This window comes from Oreochromis niloticus, linkage group LG2 (assembly GCF_001858045.2).
Source record: "Oreochromis niloticus isolate F11D_XX linkage group LG2, O_niloticus_UMD_NMBU, whole genome shotgun sequence".
NCBI classification, from domain to species: domain Eukaryota; kingdom Metazoa; phylum Chordata; class Actinopteri; order Cichliformes; family Cichlidae; genus Oreochromis; species Oreochromis niloticus.
Window position 1 is genome coordinate 588139 of NC_031966.2, and position 21049 is coordinate 609187.

General features: G+C 41.0%; 1 protein-coding gene across 5 annotated transcripts; it reads right to left on the reverse strand.

Moving 5' to 3' along the window:
* Positions 1-1123: 1123 nt before the first annotated feature.
* Positions 1124-18835, reverse strand: LOC109202959 (uncharacterized). 5 transcript variants are annotated; one of them, XR_003221098.1, is made up of 7 exons: positions 13400-13414; positions 11791-12847; positions 11514-11585; positions 11053-11124; positions 10646-10726; positions 1293-8839; positions 1124-1178 (listed from the first exon to the last, which is right to left on the reverse strand). XR_003221098.1 is itself a non-coding variant. In XM_025909258.1 (6 exons), the coding sequence occupies exons 2-6, from the start codon at positions 11938-11940 to the stop codon at positions 8084-8086; spliced, it is 1125 nt and encodes a 374-aa protein (XP_025765043.1). In that variant the 5' UTR covers positions 11941-12847; positions 18787-18835; the 3' UTR covers positions 3676-8083. The 5 variants fall into 5 exon arrangements, 4 of the variants coding, with proteins under 4 accessions (XP_025765043.1, XP_025765042.1, XP_025765039.1 ...); XM_025909258.1 differs by lacking the exons at positions 1124-1178; positions 13400-13414 and adding an exon at positions 18787-18835 and having other exon boundaries at positions 3676-8839; positions 11053-11121; positions 11514-11582; XM_025909257.1 differs by lacking the exons at positions 1124-1178; positions 13400-13414 and adding an exon at positions 18787-18834 and having other exon boundaries at positions 3676-8839; positions 11053-11121.
* Between the last annotated feature and the right edge of the window lie 2214 nt (positions 18836-21049).

The following is a 21049-nucleotide window of genomic DNA, read 5'->3' on the forward strand; positions in this document are numbered from 1 at the left end:
AATTATGCTTTAGTGTCAGGTGTTCAAGAGAAGTTACAATTTAGATTTTACAGTTTTGAGTCGTTTAAAGTGGTAGAAAAAAAAAAAGTCCATTAAGCGGTATTCAATTTGTATTTCAAAGGTATTTTAATGTGAAAGGGAATATTTTGTACAAATACCATTTACAATAATGTATGACATTTAAACATGATATTTAGATTGTGGTAAATAGCAAAGGAATATAAAATAAAAAAGGAAAAGGAAACCATTCAAGTAACTTCATATTATGAACTGAAGAGTAAGGCAAAAGTATAAATGAAAAGTATACAAGCATTAATGTATATAGATAAACCCAACAATCATATGACCCCCTATGAGTAAGCACTTTGGCGACAGTGGGAAGGAAAAACTCCCTTTTGACAGGAAGAAACCTCCGGCAGAACCAGGCTCAGGGAGGGGCGGCCATCTGCCGCGACCGGTTGGGGTGAAATGTAAACAAATCCAAAACTGTCCACAGAGCTACAGGGGGCACACTGGGATCGCAACAGCAGCCATAGAGGGAAACAGATTAGGATGTTCTTCCCAGTACTGAAGTTGGTCGGCTTTTCTTATGTGTGCGTTTTTCTCTGAGAGGTAGGTCTCCACTTTAGTTTCTGTTGATGAGGCACTCACGGATACTTCTGGATAAGGGTCATTTGGAAGCAAGAGGTTGGCTGACTTTGCGAAAACAGCTAGAAACAGATAAAAGTAAAACACAATTTAAAACAATAAAACAAGAGACATCACAAAGCGCAGCTCTTCAGTTAGCAAACTGACAAGTAATGAAGTTCTAATAAATAATTGCAAAAACAAATCTAACTTTAGAACTAAATTACCCAAAACTAAATTAAAAATGAAGTAAAAAAAGAAATTGGCTTAATATTGGTGTCTTTTGATGAGGTAAGTTGCCATGCGAGGTAAAAACCACACGTGGCTGTAATTTGGTGGCCTGTATACAGTTCCAATCCAAGCATGTAGTTGGCTTAAATGGGTTTAATACTGGTGTCTTTTGATCACTTGACTGTATATAAACCTGTTGAACAAAAGGTGCATTTTAATTTCACTATACCTGCCCATCCTTGTAGCCGGTCTCTACTAGCGTGGCACAGTTTCAAGATCAGTGTAGGGCTTCTCCACTGCCTTCACTGGACAGAACACATCTGAGGAGTTATGAATGGATGGATGACTTAATGAATGGATGAGATTATAGTTTGTTTCAAACAATATCAATATCAAATGTTACAATATAAAGTAAGAAACAAAAATACAATTACCTGTTATGGCAGGGATCCCATCAGGTGCAGTTGCAGTCTTTCTGTTCACGTTTCTGGTCAGCTCTTCAATGGATGAGAGCAGTCTTATCTATCAGCTCCCACTGGTGAGCTGTCAGTGTTGCTGGTAGTGTGCTCAGTTGCAAAGACACTAAGATCACTTGGCAAGTCCATATCCCTCACAACCTTGCAGTCATTTTGTGTTAGTGAATTACACAATAAATGGGGTTGTGATAACTGTGATATGTATTCAGAACACCTGATTGGAGGCAGGCGTATGGCTGTGATATGTAAAGGTGATCAATCAATGTGTGTTTTTCGGTGGTTGCAGCAGTAATAAGTTGTGCATATCCTCTTGACTGAAACAGTTCTTGGATGGGTTTTTTCCCTCTGCTCATAAGGTCCTCATTGAAGTCTCCACAAACAATAATTGGTTGGCAATTCATCATTTCCAATGAGTCCAAAAGACATTGCATTTGTGGTAAAAACCTCACGTGGCTGTAATTTGGTGGCCTGTATACAGTTGCTATCAAAGCTGTGACTGGCGATTCAACCTTGATAACAACAAATTCAAGGTCAGTCACATTTTGCAGGTATTTTCGAGACTCTGCTGTAAGAACTGTTTTGTAGTACATTGCAACTCCACCGCCATTTACCTTCGCCATGTCTGTATGGTTTGTGTAAGAGACGTGTCTGTTGCGTGTGGCCATGTTGTATTGTTCCAGCTGGAAGCGGGGAGAAACTGATGATCCAGACAAGTGAGTTTCTGTTATGCATAAAACATCAGCAAGGCTGAGTTCATGGTGGCATCTCATGTCCTCCATGTGAGTTGGGAGACCTTGTGCGTTGTGATGGATAATTGTCAATGTGGGGACTGTGGGAACAACTGATTTTAAGAATTGCAACAGTGGTCTTGCATTCTCAAATGATGCATGTCTCATATTTTTGAGTGCATCTGTGATGGCAGGATCAGCATAGATTTTCCTTTCATCAAAGTCTGTGATGTACAGTCCTTTAAGTGAGGTTGTGCGGCTGAGTGCAACATAGGCCATTCCAGGTTCAAAAACACGCTTCAAACATACTACTGCTGACTCCATTGTCATGCCTTGTACTTTGTGAGCTGTACATGCAAAGGCCAACTTCATTGGAAATTGCCTGCGAAGAACTCCTTTTTTACTTGTAGATTCTTCACATTTCTCAATATATACCAGGTTGTCTGAGGATCCTTGTATTTTTCTGCGAAATTTTTGCCCAGAATTTTGATTGTCCAGCGTAAGTCCAATGAGATTCACAGTTTTTGGTCCATCCTGTGTGGTTGTCACAATGTTCGTGATTGTTCCAAATGTCCCATTAACAAGCCCATCTTCAACATCCAAATTTCTAATAATCATAACACACACTCCAGGTGCAGCTTGTATGTTATCAGGTAAATCTCTTTTGTTGCCTTTCATCATATCTGCCAGGAGGACCATCTCACCCGTTCGTGGGTCTTTTCTGTAGTCTTCGGCCTGAATATTTATGATATCAGAATGAAGAGCAGTTACAGTTGCTGAATTGTGTTTGTCGACCTCTTTGTTTGTAGCACAAATGTGTAATACATTAGATGGACAGTCTTTTATGTCATGGATAGCTTGTGTGAGCAAGGCTTTATCATTGGCTTCAAGAGAATCTGTTTTTTGCTTCACTCTTATCCTGTTCAGAACTTCAGCAAAAGAATGATCATCTTTCTCTCGCATGATTTCTGTCAGGTTGACCATGTGGAAATAGTCTTTCCAGAGATCAAGGACATTGTCCTTGTACACACAGAGTGGTTTGGCTTTTCCAAGGGGTGGCAGCTGGTAAAAGTCTCCTACTGCAAGGATAGACATCCCACCAAAAGGCTTCTTGTTTCCTTTGATCTGCTGAAGTCTCCAGTGGATGTAGGCAAAAAGGTCTTTAGAAACCATAGATATCTCATCAATGACCAGAATCTCTTCATTTGAAAGTGAAGCTCTCACTTCATCCAGTGCATTCCCCAGGCCCTGATACGGCAGTTTTAAAGATTTTGGCAGCTTTAGCAGAGAGTGCAGTGTTTTCCCAGATATGTTAAAAGCTGCAGTGCCAGTAAATGCAGTCAGCAGTACTGCAGGGTAGGACATGTCTGCTTGGTCACGGAATCTGGGGAGTTGGTGCAAAATCTTTGTTGCCTCCTCATATATGGACTTGATAACATGTGATTTTCCACAGCCAGCTCCTCCAGAGACAAAATAAAAGAACTGTTCAGGACAGTGACCCCACACAAGTTTGAAACACCACTCACGCACTGCGTAGAATATGGATGATTGGGTTTCATTCAGACTTTGGTACATTTTTCTGACAAAGTCTGGGCTCAGCTTTGGTGCTATGATTGCTGGCATGGCTCCACTGCTGCTACCACTGACTTGGTAGTCTGGAACAATGTCCATTTCATTTTCGTCAGTGTCATGTCTGGATTGTCGTTGGGCCACACACTCTAAACGATCTACTTCAACCTCAGGTGCAAAGGTGTTCCATGCATTGATAAGTGGGCCTTGTTGTTCAATCTGTTCCAGTGCCCTTTCCATTGTTTTGCCATGGCTTTCATAACGCTTTTTGTTAAAGGTAACAATTGGCCGTACTGCAAAACCATGTTTTCCTCCACTTTTGTAGAACTGTTCAGATGTGGGGTATTTTGTGTTTTTAAGGTCATCATTTGATCGATGTGGAAAATAAAGTTTTAGTAGTCTGCTATAAAACTTCTCTGGTTGTTTCTTTTCTGAGAACCGAGGATATCTGATTATTGCAGGTTTCCCTCTTGTTCTCTTTTGAATATAACCCATGTTATTCAAAAGAGGGATGGCATTTTTTGACTCTGTTTGACGGCTGTAGAGAATCCTGTACTCTGAAGCAAATTCAGCCAAACACATTCTTTCAAACTCAGGTGTTCTGGGTCTGTTTGCATAATTTTCTGGCAATCCAGACATCCACACATTTTCATCATCTGGTGCCATGCTCTGCAACCTGCTCATCGGGAGACTCATTTTCAGGGCATCATCATCAGTCTGTATGAACACCACACTGCATGAACACTTTTTTAGTGGCAGGCTGCATGTCCTTGCCACGGATTCTTGGGCACTGACTTCTCTGTGTTTAGCATATGCCTGCATTATCTGTTTCATTTCATCTCTTTCATTGACATTGGACTTTTTGACCTCCTGGATGACTCCATTAAGAAATTGTGTCATCTCAAATTCGGGTTTAGAGACATAAGACATCATGTACATCAGGCAGCTGTAGTCATCAATGACATTATGGATGTCCATGTTGGCATTCCAGGCTCTCAGCAGATCTGCATTGTATGCATTCACCCAGCAGTCATTAGGTTCACGCTTTAAGAGGATGACATGGCCATTGCTTAAATTGAAGACACAATCCAAGTATTGTTCATAAGTTAATTTGCATTTGTGAAGCAGCTCAGACAAGTCTTCAAACGAGGAATTTGGGTCACAGAGCAAATCTCTCAATGGCTGGAATTTTTCTTTGGCCTCTTTCTGTTTTTTTGCGAGAGCCATTCGTCTGTTTTTTTGCTTTTGTTTTTCATTTGTGCCTTTCTCCTTACTTGTGCTATGCTGCTTATCATTGTGATCATCGTCATCATCTGGGCTTGGGAAAGTGATCATTGTTTGGTCTACCGGTAGTTTGTGGAACCCAAACCTACATGACACATTACCTTTTTTACAGGATCTGGAGTGATTTCTGCTGTGGACTTGAACCTCAGACACAATTTTGTGAAGTTCAGGATCGGCATTTTGGTCAGGCATCTTACATGTTATGTACTTGTCAATAAATTTGTACACGTGGTCTTCAAGGTCGCTTCCAAATTTAGGTGCATCTTTGACCCAAACCAGTAAATGGATATGAGGGCTACCTCTGGCCTGAAACTCCACTCGATAAAAGTAATCTTCTACTTCACCGATGGGCTGTGCTGGGGACAGGATCAGTGTTGTCATTAGTGCATCGACTCTTTTTTCAAACAATCGCATCACAGTCACAGGGTTGCTTCGGAGAATTTCACACTTTGTGTTCCAGTCAAGTTGTGAAAAATCCACTTGTTCACCTTGTTGAGTTTTTATGACCTCAACAACCTCAGGCCATCTCATTTCAGCAGCTGAAAATGTCAGGAAAAAAGTTGGCTTTCCTAACTGTCTGACCATAGCATGGAGATCTTTCAGTGCCTTCTCCCAATAGGCTGGAGTACCTCTCAGAGGTTTCATGAAGCGTGTTGCATATTTGTTATTTATCAGTCTCTCCACTTCGTCTTTATTTTGAAGCATTCTGTTACAAATTCTACGTCCATCCTTGGTGATTGCCTTACCTTTGCGCAATTGGATGGACATGCTGTTTGTAGCCATGTGTTTTTCTGTTACAAACTGTGCACAGAATAGGTAGCTTTGGTCAGTTGCAAACCGTGTATCTGCAGAGAACAGCCGTGTATTAAAATACATGCTTGGGGACAGTTTGACTTGTCTGGCTTCATCTAATGTGTTCTGTCCAGTTGGGAACTGCACAGGAAAGGCCATGGCTTCAAGTTTAGGAACAGAGAAGAAGCCAACAGGTCTATTTCTTTGGGCGGGTGCAATGCTAAATATTCCTTCACCATATGATAAAATGTCCTGTGCTATATCTGGTGGTTGCATACAGGTGTCTAGAACAAGACCGGGGCGAAGTTCTTCCTTTTCTTTCTCCATATCTTGTAAGGGCTCTCCATTTGAGTGTTCAGGCTCCAATAGTTCGTTTACATCATGACATGGCTCAAGTATTCCAGCTGTTGTATCCTCAGTGGTTCTTCTTTCTGGTACAATTTGGTTGTCGAAGTTTCTGGGCAGTGCATCTTGAATATCTACATCAGCAGTGTCATGTTCCGTCTCGATTATCTGATTATTTGTGGGATCAGCAAAAGTAGCGTCATCATCGATAGATACATCTTTGTATTCTGAATGCATCTCTTTTAGCTTTGATAAGCCTGCTAACACATTCTTCATGTTCACAGTGTAGAAGTGTTGGTATCCTTTGAATCTGATGTGTCTTTTCAGTTGTACCTGCAGGAGCTGGGCTTCATTGCAAGGTCTGGGAAGAGAGTTTACTGTGGTTTCCACATCCGACGGTACACAAACAACAGCCCCATGTACGGCTCTTTGCTGTCCTTTTGGTAATGCAATGATTTTGGCAAACGGGAGAATTTTAGCAATCAGTTGTCGTTCTAGTACATTTAATTGACCCAGTTCAATTGGAATGGGTGCTAGTGCTAAATTGTTTGCCACTGCGATGGAAGAGATCTTTCCTCGTTGTAGGTGGCTGTCACAGTTGTAGCAAATCCACTCTTGCATTCTTTGTTTTGGAAAGGTACAATTAGCTGTACATTCACTATCACAAACATGGACAAATTTTCCTGTCAAGCAAGTGTCAACAACGTGACTATTTGTAACATACTTTGATCTTTTGCAGTGTTGAACTTGATTAGGAAACAGAGTTCTGTGGCACACCGTACAGACATGGGTGGGTGCTAACTTAATTGTTTCACGGAAAGCTAATGTGGCTGCTTGCATCACACTATTCACTACAAGCTGGGGCTGTGCTTCAGACTGTGGACCCTGCTGGAATTGTGTTACTAGTCGTCTGTATTTCTTCTTTATTCTCTGTGCACACAACTTTTTATAAATGGCGAAAGATGCAGTGGTAGCCATTTTGTGTCTCTGGTACTGGGCACAGCGCTGTATATGGTGCAGTCTGAATTGTGAGTCATTGTGGTACCTGGCATGAATTGATTTTTTTTGTTTGTGCCTGTAGTTTGGATCCGATGCATATTTTGTTCTTATGTATGCCTTCTTCCTTTCTCTGACATGATCCTCTTTGTATTTCTGGTCCATATATTGCTTCTGTCTGGTTTGAAAGCTGGCATCCGTGTTGTACCTCTGGACCATATATTGTTTCTGTCTGGTTTGAAAGCTGGCATCCGTGTTGTACCTCTGGACCACATATTGTTTCTGTCTTGTTTGAAAGCTGGCATCCCTGTTGTACCTCTGGACCACATATTGTTTCTGTCTGGTTTGAAAGCTGGCATCCGTGTTGTACCTCTGGACCACATATTGCTTCTGTCTGGTTTGATAGTCAGGATCTGTGGTATATCTTCTGATAATGTAGTTTCTCATTTTTTGTTGAAAATGATGATCACTTTGGTATCTCTTCACCTTGTGGGCTTTTACTTTTTCTTGAATATGAGGATTTGCATAATAATTTTTGGCTGATAATAGTCTTTGTTTACGGTAATGACAGTTTTCAGCATATTGAATTTTCATAGTCTGTAATCTTTTCATTCGAAATTCACGACAGCAGGCATATCGTTCTCTTTCATGTCTTTTTTTGTTTGTCTTCTTTGCCACTTCTTCAGTTGAAGATTTGTCTTTAGCTTTTACATACTCCCTCTGACTTTTTTGAGCTTGACGAATAGCTTTCCCACGTCGTCCTTTATTTAATCTGCTCACATTTCTTGCTTTTTGGTGGGTTTTATCTTTTACTTTATCTCTTTCATTATTGAGGCTAATTTCTTGTTGTTCTTTCTGGATGTTGCTTGTTGGGTCAACAGATGTTTCAAGTTGATGTTCACAGATTTGATTTGAAGCCATTTTGTCTTGTGATGAGTTTGAAGTATTTTCTAACATTGTCATGTAGGTTTGGGCTGATTCTGGTTGAGGCACTTGCACAGTGGAATTTGTGATTTGTGGTTCATCATTTTGTGGTTATGATGTAGCTGTTGCTGCTGTTGCCCGAGTTGACTGTGCAGGCTGTTCGTTGTGAGTGCTGACTCTTTTGAAAGAAACAGGCACAAACTCATATCTTGCATACCTGCCTTGATTTTGAAAAAGGTTATGCAGGTGGTTGATCAGGTCATTCACATGAGTGAAAGTGAGCATGACTGCTGTTCCATTTGGCTGGTGTAAACCTGCTGCACTTCTTGAATGTGAATCAAATAATCCATACCTCCCAGATTTGTCACGGAAAACTGCAATGCACTGAGGTGAAACCATGAGCAAAGCATAGTTCACATCTGTTGACAGACATACAAGGCGACTAGCAAGAGGCAACCACCACTCTTTTCTTTGGTAAGTTTTGTCTGCTGCTTTCAGGTATCCATACCTTATGTTGTCCATTTTCACACTGTAGACATTTATGTCAGCATGAACTTCTTTGGGTAGGTCCTCCATGGTCAGATGATCTTGTGTATAACGCCTCTCCTGCTGAAGATTTGTTTTAATCCAACAGTAGAGTGCATCTCCCTGTTTAAGCACCTTATCAAGTCGGGCTGTGTTGAACTGGTGTTCCTCATTAAGGTAGGCCAGGAATGTGAGGGCATTACATGTGCACTGATGATTTCGAGAGAATTCTGTGTACCTTTCATCACTTTGACAATGAGTTGCACTGACACACCAGAAGTGCTGAACTGCGTTGCTCTGTAGCTCCTCTGTCAGTAGTTGTTCATTTATGTTGTGGAAAGGCTGATCAAGGAATGGTAAAGGTGACATGTTATTGTTTAGTATTTAATGATAAGCATTTCAAGGTTGAGCAAAAACATATGCAACTCTTGGTACAATGATGTAAGACATTTTTTAAGTGGCAAGGGTTGTATAAATAAAGATTTTCTTTAAAGAAAAACATTTTTAACTATGGTAAAACAATGAAGCAATGTTCAGGCAAATTAAGCCAAATTATATCACTGCTGAATCATATTACAGCATAATCTAAAGATACGCAGCATCAGATAAGCCAGAAACTGGTAGAAAGAGTGTGACAGGAACAGTGAGAGAGAGGTGGGAAGTAAAAATGACGAATATTTTAGATATCTGCAATTTGCTTGAGTGCTGTTTTTTAATGACCTTTTATAAAAGTCACATCTGTACTTTCTGCTCCTTATATTTTCCAAGCAGTTAATTACTTTACATATAACACATTAGCTGTTTCCTAAAATGTCGGCTGTATCCTTCGGAGGACCCGACCTACGCGGTCTATGTGAGGCGGGTCCTTCGAAGACTGAGAAGGCCGGAAGTACGAGGCTGTGAAATGGGACGGTCTAGCCTGTAGATTTGCGTCACCACTGTCTCGGTGGAGTTTAATAAACTCGGCCAGGACACTGGCGAAAAGTCTCGACTGTCTCACACTTCTGTTTAAGCAGTTTTCTGTTTGACGTTTATTCAGCTGTGTGAATATCCCGGAGGAAACCACCCAATTGATTAATAATGTTTTATTTAATCCAATAATCTTATAACTTTGATCTCAGACAAACCGATTTACTTCGAACAAATAAAACAGAAAAAAGGCAAACAATTAAAATTTTAAGTTATCCAAGTGACTTATATATCATGTTTAACCTGGGTAGCGAAAGAGCGGGCGTCTGAAAACGATGAATTTAGGAGTCTGCTGGTCTTGCCGGCTGGAGTGACCATTGCCCCCCCCCCCGGCTTGGTATCGAGTGGGTGGGTAACAGACGTCTCCGAAAACGTCGGCACACTTTTGCAAATATACGATAGATAAACCAAGCGGATATTTGTAATTTACACTGCTACTTTTTTCACATGAAAATATGTTAAAAGTTTATCTTGCGACCCAGAAAGATTAATAAGACTAATTTTAAAACTTAGTAGCGACCGCTATTGTTGGCACCTGGAATTTGACTGGGCCGCGCTATGAATTCAAATGCGGCCTCCGGAGGATGCAAGCGACGTTTTGGGACACAGCTTTTATTTTAGGTTGCTGCCAGCCTTCAAACATCTACTAAATTGCAGCCTAAATACATATGTTTGTATTTAGGCTGCAATTTGAAAGGAACATATGAAAGGAAATCATGTTTACGTATTATTTGTAAGAGGATCTCAGATGCTCTTAAATCAGATGTAATTCATTCACCGATTTCAGATTAAACCAGATGGTTCTGTACATGTGACATAGTTGTGTTACGTTTTGTAAAGAAAGTACAGAAAATTCAGTTACAGGTTAAATGTGATAGAAACAAAATACATTGACATCCATCTTGATAAAAGATGAGTGTCACAAAGCCATGTTTGTATTTATTCTGAACAATATATATAGAAATAGGTAAATAGACAGACATAAATACCTGGTGAGATGTCTGCATTTTAGGAATGTGATGAAAGACATTGACAAATCTATATGTTTAGTCTAACATTTTAGTATAATTAGTGCGAGTTAGCAAGCATACTTAAGGTGAAAGACTAAATATCAACCCCGGTGATTATACAGCAAACATCACATGTATATTAATTGGTTATAGACATTTGTGGGCATACCTTTTTAGGTGGAGAATTTGATGCCGTGTGGAAATCATCGGTTGCCCAGACTCGTTTTGCTGGTGGACGAGTTTCTGAACTCTGATAATACAGTTAATCAAAATTAGAAAACCTACTAACAGATTTGAAATAGAGTGTAACACTGGATACTTTAAAGAAAACATGAAACAGTAGCGGTTACTAAACTTACAAAGCAATTAAAAAAAAAATGAAGCTGTTTGCATAACTACTAAGAAATTTGAAGGTTAGTGTAACTTTAAAAACTTTAAACAAAACTAACAGAAGCGAGAAAACAAAATTCTTACTGTTTGCATAAGGCTAACATGTAACCATATGTCTTTAACATTTAATGGTAATGTAACTGTCCACTATAAATCCTTAATGGAGGAATACTGTTTTAAATTTACCTTGCTGCCTGGAGGACATAAGGAGGTGGGTCTATTCTCCGTTTCCAAGGACAAGCTGGCTGGTGCTGTCTGCTAACCCAGGCAAAAAAAGAATATAATGTTAAGACATTAAGTGACCTGACACTTTAATTTCACTTTACAATGCAATGCATGGCATGAACTGTTATGCCAGTTGGGTAACATTACAAGATAGAAATGGTCAACTGTATGGGTAAGTGTAAACTTTGCTACAATGTCGTAGCTGCACCACGGAGCAACACTGTAAAGTTCACTAAACATACATGTTTTAAAGCCATTATTCAATTGTTAATTATTGTTATTGTTAAATAAATATTGTCAAATAATGGAGATCTAGATTTCAGTGAAAATAATTGTGATTATCATTTTTGCCATAATTGAGCAGCCCTATGGGTGGGCATACCTTGTAATTTCTTAATAGAGGAATATTTTTTGATATTTACCTTGGTACCTGGGGAACATAAGGAGGTGGGTCTATCCTGTGTTTCCAAAGATAACCCGGCTGGTGCCGTCTGCTAACCCAGGAAAAAGGGTATAGAAGACATTAAGTGACCTGACACATTCATTTCATTTAAATGTTCTGTATACCATGCACTGTTATGCCAGTTGTGTGACATTATAACAAAAAATCCTAAACTGCATGGGTAAGTGTTCTTAACTGTCTCAAACGTGTTTTGAAAACTGTTCAACTGTCTGTGATCACTACCATATCCTCATTACCTGGTCAGATGGAAAACTACTGACTGCCTCATCTTGGTTGTGGCCAGTGAGCATTGGGACAGCAGGATCGACCAGGTCAAGTGGTTTCCAGCGCTTCTTTTGTGCCTGGGATCTTTTATTTTTTCTCGGCATCTGGTAGAATGTCAACATAAAAACAGAATATTAATTATTGGCATTTCAAGCAATTTGTTATTTTAACCCTCTGATACATTGACAGACAAGATGACTACAAGAACAAAAAAAAATCTCTCTTTTCTTTAAATAGACATATTGATAGTGTCACTACCCGGTCTTAAGGCTTTGTTAAGTAAAGTTCCATAACAGTTTGTATATTGTAATTGAGAAAGTGATTACCTTGAATGTTGGGAGGCAGATTTGTTGACCACGACAGTTACTTTGTTTTGGTGTACAGTAATTGGGAAAGTAATTACCTTGCAAAGCTGGGAGGCAGTGTTGTTGCTGAGACGCTGGTCAAATGCCAGCAGCAAGCAAACCCAGATGTTCACAGCTCACAGTTACCACCTCAAACTTTTCAAACAAATCTTACAAGAACATTTGGCAAAGTGATTGGCTTGCAAACTTAGGAGACAGTCTTGTTGCCCACAACAGTTTTGTTATAGAGTAATTGGAAAATTGGGTACCTTGCAAGGCTGACAGGCAGTCTCGTTGCTGGGGCTCTGGCAGAATGCCAGCAGCAAGCAGACCCAGATGTTCACAGTCCTACTTAACACCTTAAACTTTGCAAACAAATCTCACAGAACAATTAGCAAACTGATTGGCTTGTAACACTGAAATGTAGCCTTGTACTGTCTGGTTTAAATTTCCTACTGAGAGACAAAGAGGAACTTTACTGTTTGGAAGGGAGTAAAAACACTGTACCATCTAATCTTAAAAGTTTTAATTACAAACAACAGCTCTGGAATAAAATGACATCCAGCGCTAAACACACCTATTTTTTTCTAAATATCAGCTGAACACATACATAGAAAATATAAGGGGGGGCACTTACCTTGGCTGAATCAAGAGTTGAGGTATTAAAGGGTGCTGTAGTTAACGCCTTATAAAGACAGACAAAGAAAGGTGTGAAACGCGACTACAACGCAGTTATTGTTTCGTACGCGGTGAGAGTCGCATCTTAAAAAGTTTTAATTACAAACAATACCACTGGAATAAAAATCACAGTCATTTTGTAGATATCAGCGTCAAGACACAGAAAATACCTCTAAAAGTAAATCACTTTCAAAATCAATTTCAAACCGGGAGACGCTTAATATCTGCTAACTAGCCAGCAACAAAACCACGAGACAAAGAGAGGTGTGAAACCCGACTACAATGAAGCCATTTTTTGAGAGTCGCATCTTAAAAGTTTCAATTACAAACGATACCACTGGAATAAAATCACAGTCATTTTGTAGATATCAGCGTCAAGACACAGAAAAGCACTTTTAAAGGTCAATTTCAAAACTGGAAGAGGGACAGAAACCTGACTATCCGCTAACTGGCTTTAGCATCGTGCCGAACGTGCCGAAACAAAGAAATCGATAAAGAAACACAAAAAAAATCACTTTCAAAGCTAAATTTCAAACCAGAGACAGAGAGATACACTTACCTTGAAAAAGCTTACGGTGTGTCTTAGTAAACACTTCAGAAAATCACTGTAAGTTCAAGTCCAAAGCGGAGGAGGGGGGAAAGACGCGGTACCGGTGAAGCGATAGCCACGCTGTTTCAGAAAATCATGTCTACGGTCAATTTCAAAGCGGAGGAGGGGTGTCGTCATTGCGTAGTGTCGTCATACGCTAGTGGTGCTAGCGGCGCTAGCTAGCTAGCCGGCTATCAGCAACACGTAAGAGCACTGTCGCTAATATGGGATGTCTTGATAAAACGAGCAGATATTTGAAGTTTACACACCTACATTCTCGCCTGAAAATATCTTAAAAGTGTATTTTGTGACCTAGAAACACGAATAAAAGACATATAAAACGAAGTGGTGTCCGCCATTGTTTGACTCGGTAGAGGCATGCTATGAATTGTGGGATATGTAGTTTTCACCAAGCATGGCACCCTTTAGGCCGTACTACTCCCGGTATACCACTAGAGAGAGCCAACACACCACAAATGAAGTCTGTTTCTATGGTGCCAAAAGCAGAATCTTTCTCAGGAGCCTAGAAATTGGCCTAAATTTGCACTAAAATCTAAATATTTCACTAACTATAAAAGTTATAAACACCAAAAGTCACACCATACTAGCCCAGCTCCAGCCGCACAAAATGATGTAACATATGTACCCCTATTGTCAAAACTGTTTGGTAGAGGAGCGCGGGAAAATTTTCACTAAAATATTAATATTTAAAAAACTATAATAGTCATAAACACCAAAAGTCATAGCACAGACTTTAAGCCGGAGAGGCATGATTGCAGATGCCGCTCAGGTGGGTCCGCCTCCCCTGCAGCGGCACTGCAGACCATGCCCCGCCACACACATTAAACACGTAAAATAAATATTTATGCACTTTCGCATTCACTTTTTGTTTTTTCTTGTTTTTACACAGTGTTCTGAATGATTAACAATGGTCTACAGCCAATCTTGTGTATTGTCTTGATGCATTCTCAATCATCCAGGAAAGTAAATCTCCAAAAGTTGAATCTGTTCATCTGGACGTAGCGTTTTGTGGGAGAAACGTTTCGTCACTCATCCAAGTGACTTCTTCAGTCTCAGCTGACTGCAGGTTTCCCCAAACCTTATAAACAGTACATTTGCATAATGACTGAAACCAGCCCACTGAAGGAACAATGGGCTGTGAGGTCAGTTCCTTAATCATAATTATGCAAATTCCCATGACCACTGATCAACAATCACTGACCAAAACCCACTGATCAAAGAACACTGATCAATGGCCATGAGTACCATTCACAGAGAGTTGGGGAATGGCTGCAATCACAGCATTGTAAGATGGCGAAAGATGTACCCTTAGGCCCCCTCCTCGATTCAGAGATGGTCTTTCCCTTTTCATGTAAATGGCCTCCTTGACTCCGCGCTCAAACCAGCGTTCTTCCCTGTCCAGGATGTGTACATCCTCATCGTTGAAAGAGTGTCCACTGGCCTGTAGGTGTAAATAAACTGCAGAGTCCTGGCCTGATGAGGTTGCTCTTCTGTGTTGTGCCAGCCGCTTCACTAGAGGTTGTTTGGTTTCCCCGATGTATAAATCCTGGCAATCCTCCTGGCACTTAACAGCGTACACTATGTTACTCTGTTTGTGTCGGGGGACCCGATCCTTGGGGTGGACCAGTTTTTGGCGCAGCGTATTTTGGGGTTTAAAAGCCACAGAGACCCGGTGTTTAGAAAAAATGCGTCTCAACTGTTCCGATACTCCTGACACATATGGGATCACTACAGGTTTTCGCCTGGGCAGCGGTTGACCTTCTCTCCTGGATCGGCTGGAGCTTTCTTTAGGTGCCTTCCCAGCTTTGACAAAAGTCCAGCTGGGATAACCACATTTACTCAGGGCCTTCTTGATGTGCTGTTCTTCTGCCTCCCTGGCCGCTGTGTCAGTGGGGATGGTGTTCGCTCTGTGTTGTAGCGTCCTGATGACACCCAGTTTGTGCTCCAGTGGATGATGAGAGTCAAACCTTAGATACTGATCCGTATGCGTAGGTTTACGGTACACATCAGCTTTTAGATGTCCCCCATTACTGATGGAAATCTCACAGTCTAAGAAGGCTAACCTGCCACTTTTCATATCCTCCCTGGTGAATTTGATGTGTTGGTCCACCGAGTTAATGTGATCCGTGAAATGTAGTACGTCCTGAGATTTGATTTTCACCCAGGTGTCATCCACATACCTGAACCAATGGCTTGGTGGTGTTCCAGGGTAGGATAGCAACGCCCTCTTTTCCACTTCTTCCATGTACAAATTGGCCACAATGGGTGAAACTGGGGAGCCCATGGCACACCCATGTTTCTGCCTGTAGAACTGACCCTTGTATGTGAAGTAGGTGGAATGAAGACACAGTTCCAAAAGCAAACACACTTGGTCGATGCTGAGAGTGGTCCTGTTGCTGAGGTTGGTGTCATCCTGTAATCTCTTACGGACTACCTCCAACGCTTCCGTGACTGGGATGCAAGTGAAGAGAGATGTAACGTCGTACGAGACCATGGTTTCATCTGCCTCCATAATGACATCTAATTTCAATTTTTTATTTATATAGCGCCAAATCACAACAAAAGTCGCCTCAAGGCGCTTTATATTGTACAGTAGATCGCACAATAATAAATACAGAGAAAAACCCAACAATCATATGACCCCCTATGAGCAAGCACTTTGGCGACAGTGGGAAGGAAAAACTCCCTTTTAACAGGAAGAAACCTCCGGCAGAACCAGGCTCAGGGAGGGGCGGCCATCTGCTGCGACCGGTTGGGGTGAAAGAAGAAAAACAGGATAAAGACATGCTGTGGAAGAGAGACAGAGATTAATAACAGATATGATTCGATGCAGAGAGGTCTATTAACACATAGTGAGTGAGAAAGGTGACTGGAAGGGAAAAACTCAATGCATCATGGGAATCCCCGGCAGCCTACGTCTATTGCAGCATAACTAAGGGAGGATTCAGGGTCACCTGGTCCAGCCCTAACTATATGCTTTAGCAAAAAGGAAAGTTTTAAGCCTAATCTTAAAAGTAGAGATAGTGTCTGTCTCCCGAATCCAAACTGGAAGCTGGTTCCACAGAAGAGGGGCCTGAAAACTGAAGGCTCTCCCTCCCATTCTACTTTTAAATACTCTAGGAACAACAAGTAAGCCTGCAGAGCGAGAGCGAAGTGCTCTAATGGGGTGATATGGTACTACAAGGTCATTAAGATAAGATGGGGCCTGATTATTTAAGACCTTGTATGTGAGGAGCAGGATTTTGAATTCAATTCTGGATTTAACAGGAAGCCAATGAAGGGAAGCCAAAACAGGAGAAATATGCTCTCTCTTTCTAGTCCCTGTCAGTACCCTTGCTGCAGCATTTTGGATTAACTGAAGGCTTTTCAGCGAGTTTTTAGGACATCCTGATAATAAAGAATTACAGTAGTCCAGCCTGGAAGTAATAAATGCATGAACTAGTTTTTCAGCATCACTCTGAGACAGGATATTTCTAATTTTAGAGATGTTGCGCAAATGGAAGAAAGCAGTCTCACATCTCTCACCTTCTCAACAAAATCCAGGGTGTTCTGGATGTGGTGTTCAGAGCTGCCCACCAGCGGGTTGAGGATCGAAGCCAGAAACTTGGAGATGTTATAGGTGACCGAGTTGATCATGCAGACAATTGGTCTTAAAGGTGCACCCTGCTTATGTATTTTCGGTAAACCATACAGACTTGGTGTAGACTCCCCTGGGTACAGCCTGTGGTATGAGGTCCGGTCGATAGCCTTGTCTTGTTCTAACTGCTTCAGACAGTCTATGACCCTCTTCCTGTAGCCACTTCCTGGGCTAAACCTGGCGAAAACCTGTAGTGATCCCATATGTGTCAGGAGCATCGGAACAGTTGAGACGCATTTTTTCTAAACACCGGGTCTCTGTGGCTTTTAAACCCCAAAATACGCTGCGCCAATCAGTGGGTTTTGGTCAGTGATTGTTGATCAATGGTCATGGGAATTTGCATAATTATGATTAAGGAACGGACCTCACAGCCCATTGTTCCTTCAGTGGGCTGGTTTCAGTCATTATGCAAATGTACTGTTTATAAGGTTTGGGGAAACCTGCAGTCAGCTGAGACTGAAGAAGTCACTTGGATGAGTGACGAAACGTTTCTCCCACAGAACGCTACGTCCAGATGAACAGATTCAACTTTTGGAAATCTTGTGTATTATTATACAAACTTTGGTTGTAAGTTTCAGATAACTATTTAATAAAAGCTAATGTCAAAGAATTGTTTCAGCAGGCAAAGAAAGACACAACTCAAACATGTATATACATGGGTGATCTCAGTGCCGCTCACACTGAGACATCAGTTCCCTCTTTATTTATACACTGCTCCTTCCTAAAATATGTCAGGTCGGCGCCCCTTGTGTGTAAAACAACTCCTTACAAGGTGATAAGCATGAAACATATGTTCAAACTGTTAAAAATAGTAACCGGTCAAGCTTATCTCAGCAAGGGTGGAGGCACCTGTGGTATTTCCTCATGCAAGCTTTGTCATGAAACACAGTCAAATAGGAGATTTAAATGAAGCTAAACAACTAAGGGTTTTTTAACTACAATAAAGCAGAATACATATAAAAATCCTTTAACAGCTAAATATTTTATATGAGAGTAAGAAAGAAAAGTATATCCTGGTGTCCACCTTTCTCTGTTAATGCCCTACCTGGCCCCCTGGCAAAAGCTTTGCTAGATCCGCCCCTGCACAGTTACCAGCTGTCAGCTACACAAAAAAAGGAGCTTGGTCTTTATTTGTCTCTCAGAAACAGTTCATAACTTCCCTTCAACTCATTCATGTCACCTAAAGGGTAAACCTGTTTCTCCATCACCAGTTCAGCTCTGATGATTCAGTAAGGACATCTCCTGGTTTGGACCAGCCGTTTTTACAGCTGTGGCTCCAGCAAACATCAGCTGATACTAGAAATTAAAATCAAATGAACAACAGCTGATCAAGCTTAAACGTGCAGCTGTTGTTTAGCGCGATAAACAAACAAGAGCGAAAAGCCGATCATTGATCAGTTTCATGATTGAAGTTGCAACAGGCAGAGAATGACAGGGGAGGCTTCGTAACGACAGAATAAATCGTAATATTTTCTCTGAATGTGGGACGATTCCGTTTGTACGGCAACTCTACGAACTAACCCTTATGAATAAAATAAAGTCCAACGTCAGTAACTTAGCGCGCACACAGCTGTATATAAACTCCCGTCGTGCTAGCTAGAACACAGTACGATTGTAAAAAGTCAGCACAACGAAAATAAACTACACCTAAACTCGGTTTATATCTGACCCAAATAGAGTGCAGTTCATAACTTCTTACCTGAAATTCAGTTCACCTCACGCTCCTGCCTTTGGTTTCCCTGATCCACGATTGACCTACGCGTTAGCAACCACCGGTCGATCGGCGGTCGCCTCGCCGCCTCGTATGTCTCGTTCGCGGCATGTCCTTTCTGTCATACACCGGTGGATAGCTGCCCTCTGTTGTAGCTCCGCGTTATAGCACCACCAAACAACTCAGTTATTTTTTCCACATCCAGCTGTAACTCCGATTCTGTGCGAGCATTCGCGAGAGACCGGGGAGGTGAAACGAGAGAGAGAGTCCCCTCGCTGTCCATTTGCAGCCAAGTGCGGCAGCTAGCTAGGTAGCCGGCTAGCTGTCAGGCAGGACCGACGTCGTCAGAGCACTGTTGCTAATATGGGGTGTCTTGATAAAACAAGCAGATATTTGAAGTTTACACACCTACATTCTCGCCTGAAAATATCTTAAAAGTTGATTTTGTGACCTAGAAACACTAATAAAAGACATATAAAACGAAGTGGTGGCCACCATTGTTTACTCTGTAGAGGCGTGCTATGAATTGTGGGATATGGAGTTTCCCACCAAAGCATACATCTTTTCGGCTGTACTACTCCAGGTATACCACTAGAGAGAGCCAACACACCACAAATGAAGTCTGTTTCTATGGGGCCAAAAGTAGAATCTTTCTCAGGAGCCTAGAAATTGGCCCAAATTTGCACTAAAATCAAAATATTTAAAAAACTATAGAAGTCATAAACACCAAAAGTCATATGTCTGTGAAGGTTCTCACCAAAAGTCATACCATACTAGTCCAGCTCCAGCCGCACAAAATGATCTAACATATGTAACCCTATTGTCAAAACTGTGCGGCAGAGAAGCGCGGGAAAATTTTCACTAAAATATTAATATTTAAAAAACTATAAAAGTCATAAACACCAAAAGTCATAGCACATCATTCCAGATCCAGCCGCAAAAATGAGGTAACATATATGAAGCTTGTCTCAAAACTGCGGGGCGAGTTTCGCTGCAAAATTTCAGGCGGAAAAAGGAAAATAATAATAACTAGAAAAATTTGCATTTCCTGCGAAAATGCTGTGTGGATGCCTTTACACTGAAGCTGTCTGCTGAAAAGATGAAAAAGATGAAAAGTTGCATGGTGGTGAAAAAAAAAAAATTGCGCTGAGCAGGATTCGAACCTGGCCCTCCTGGACTCAAGGCAGCTACTCATCTCACTGACCCAAACTCATTCTCACAAAGAAGAGGTGGAGAGACGGACAATTCTGCTGAAATTAGCAGAAGCTGCTGAGAACTGTGCTGATAAGAGGTGAAAAGGCTGAAAATTTTGCAGAAAATAGGTGAATCAGCAGAATTTCTGCTGAAAAGAGGTAAAGAAGCAGAAAGTTGTGCTGAAAAGAGATGAATCAGCAGAATTTCTGCTCAAAAGTGTTTTTTCTGAAAACATCTGAGATTTGTGCTAATAAGAGGTGAAAAGGCTGAAAATTTTGCAGAAGAGGTGAATAAGCAGAATTTGGGCTGAAAAGAGGTGAAAATTCTGCTGAAAATAGTTCAATCAGCAGAATTTCTGCAGAAAACAGTTCTGCAGAACTCTTTTCAGAATTCTGCTGAAAAGATCTTTTTGCTGAAAATAGCTGAAAAAGCTGGGATTTGTGCTGAAAAGTGGTGAAAAAACTGAAAATTTTGCTGAAAAGGGGTGAAAAAGTTGAAATTGAGTTAAAAAAGTTTAACTGTTAACTGAAAGAAATGTTGCCATAAGCGGGATTTGAACCCGGGCCTCCCAGTCTGAGAACGGATGCTCATCTCACTGAGCTAAAACACAGGTCATCCCGGCAAGGAAAATCAGTGATGCCACTGATAATATGGCAGAAATGGGCAAAAAATATTGCAAAAAAAATTCAATATCTCAAAAAGTATAGAAGTTATGAGCACCAAAAGTCATAGCACACAATAGCAGAAAGAGCAGAATTTTTTAAAGTTTGAACTGAGAAAATCGGCTGAAAACTGAGGGAGTAGTTAAGCGGCAAAAAACGTACGGAAACCCCAAGGATAATAATAAAGAACTAGAAAAATTTGCATTTCCTGCGAAAATGCTGTGTGGATGCCTTAACGCTGAAGCTGTCTGCTGAAAAGCTGAAAAAGATGAAAAGTTACAAAAAGTTGTATGGTGGTGAAAAAAAAATGCCACCCTGAGCAGGATTCGAACCTGGCCCTTCTGGGTACAAGGCGGCTACTCATCTCACTGTGCCAAATTCACTCTCACAAGGTA

Coding starts and splice junctions, on each gene's coding strand:
- LOC109202959 (XM_025909253.1), bottom strand. CDS start 11,940: ATGTTGACATTCTACCAGATGCCGAGAAAAAATAAAAGATCCCAGGCA. Junction 11,125..11,513: donor TATGTTCCCCAGGTACCAAG/GTAAATATCAAA, acceptor TGCCTGGGTTAG/CAGACAGCACCAGCCAGCTT. Junction 8,840..10,645: donor CAAATTCTCCACCTAAAAAG/GTATGCCCACAA, acceptor TTCCTTGATCAG/CCTTTCCACAACATAAATGA.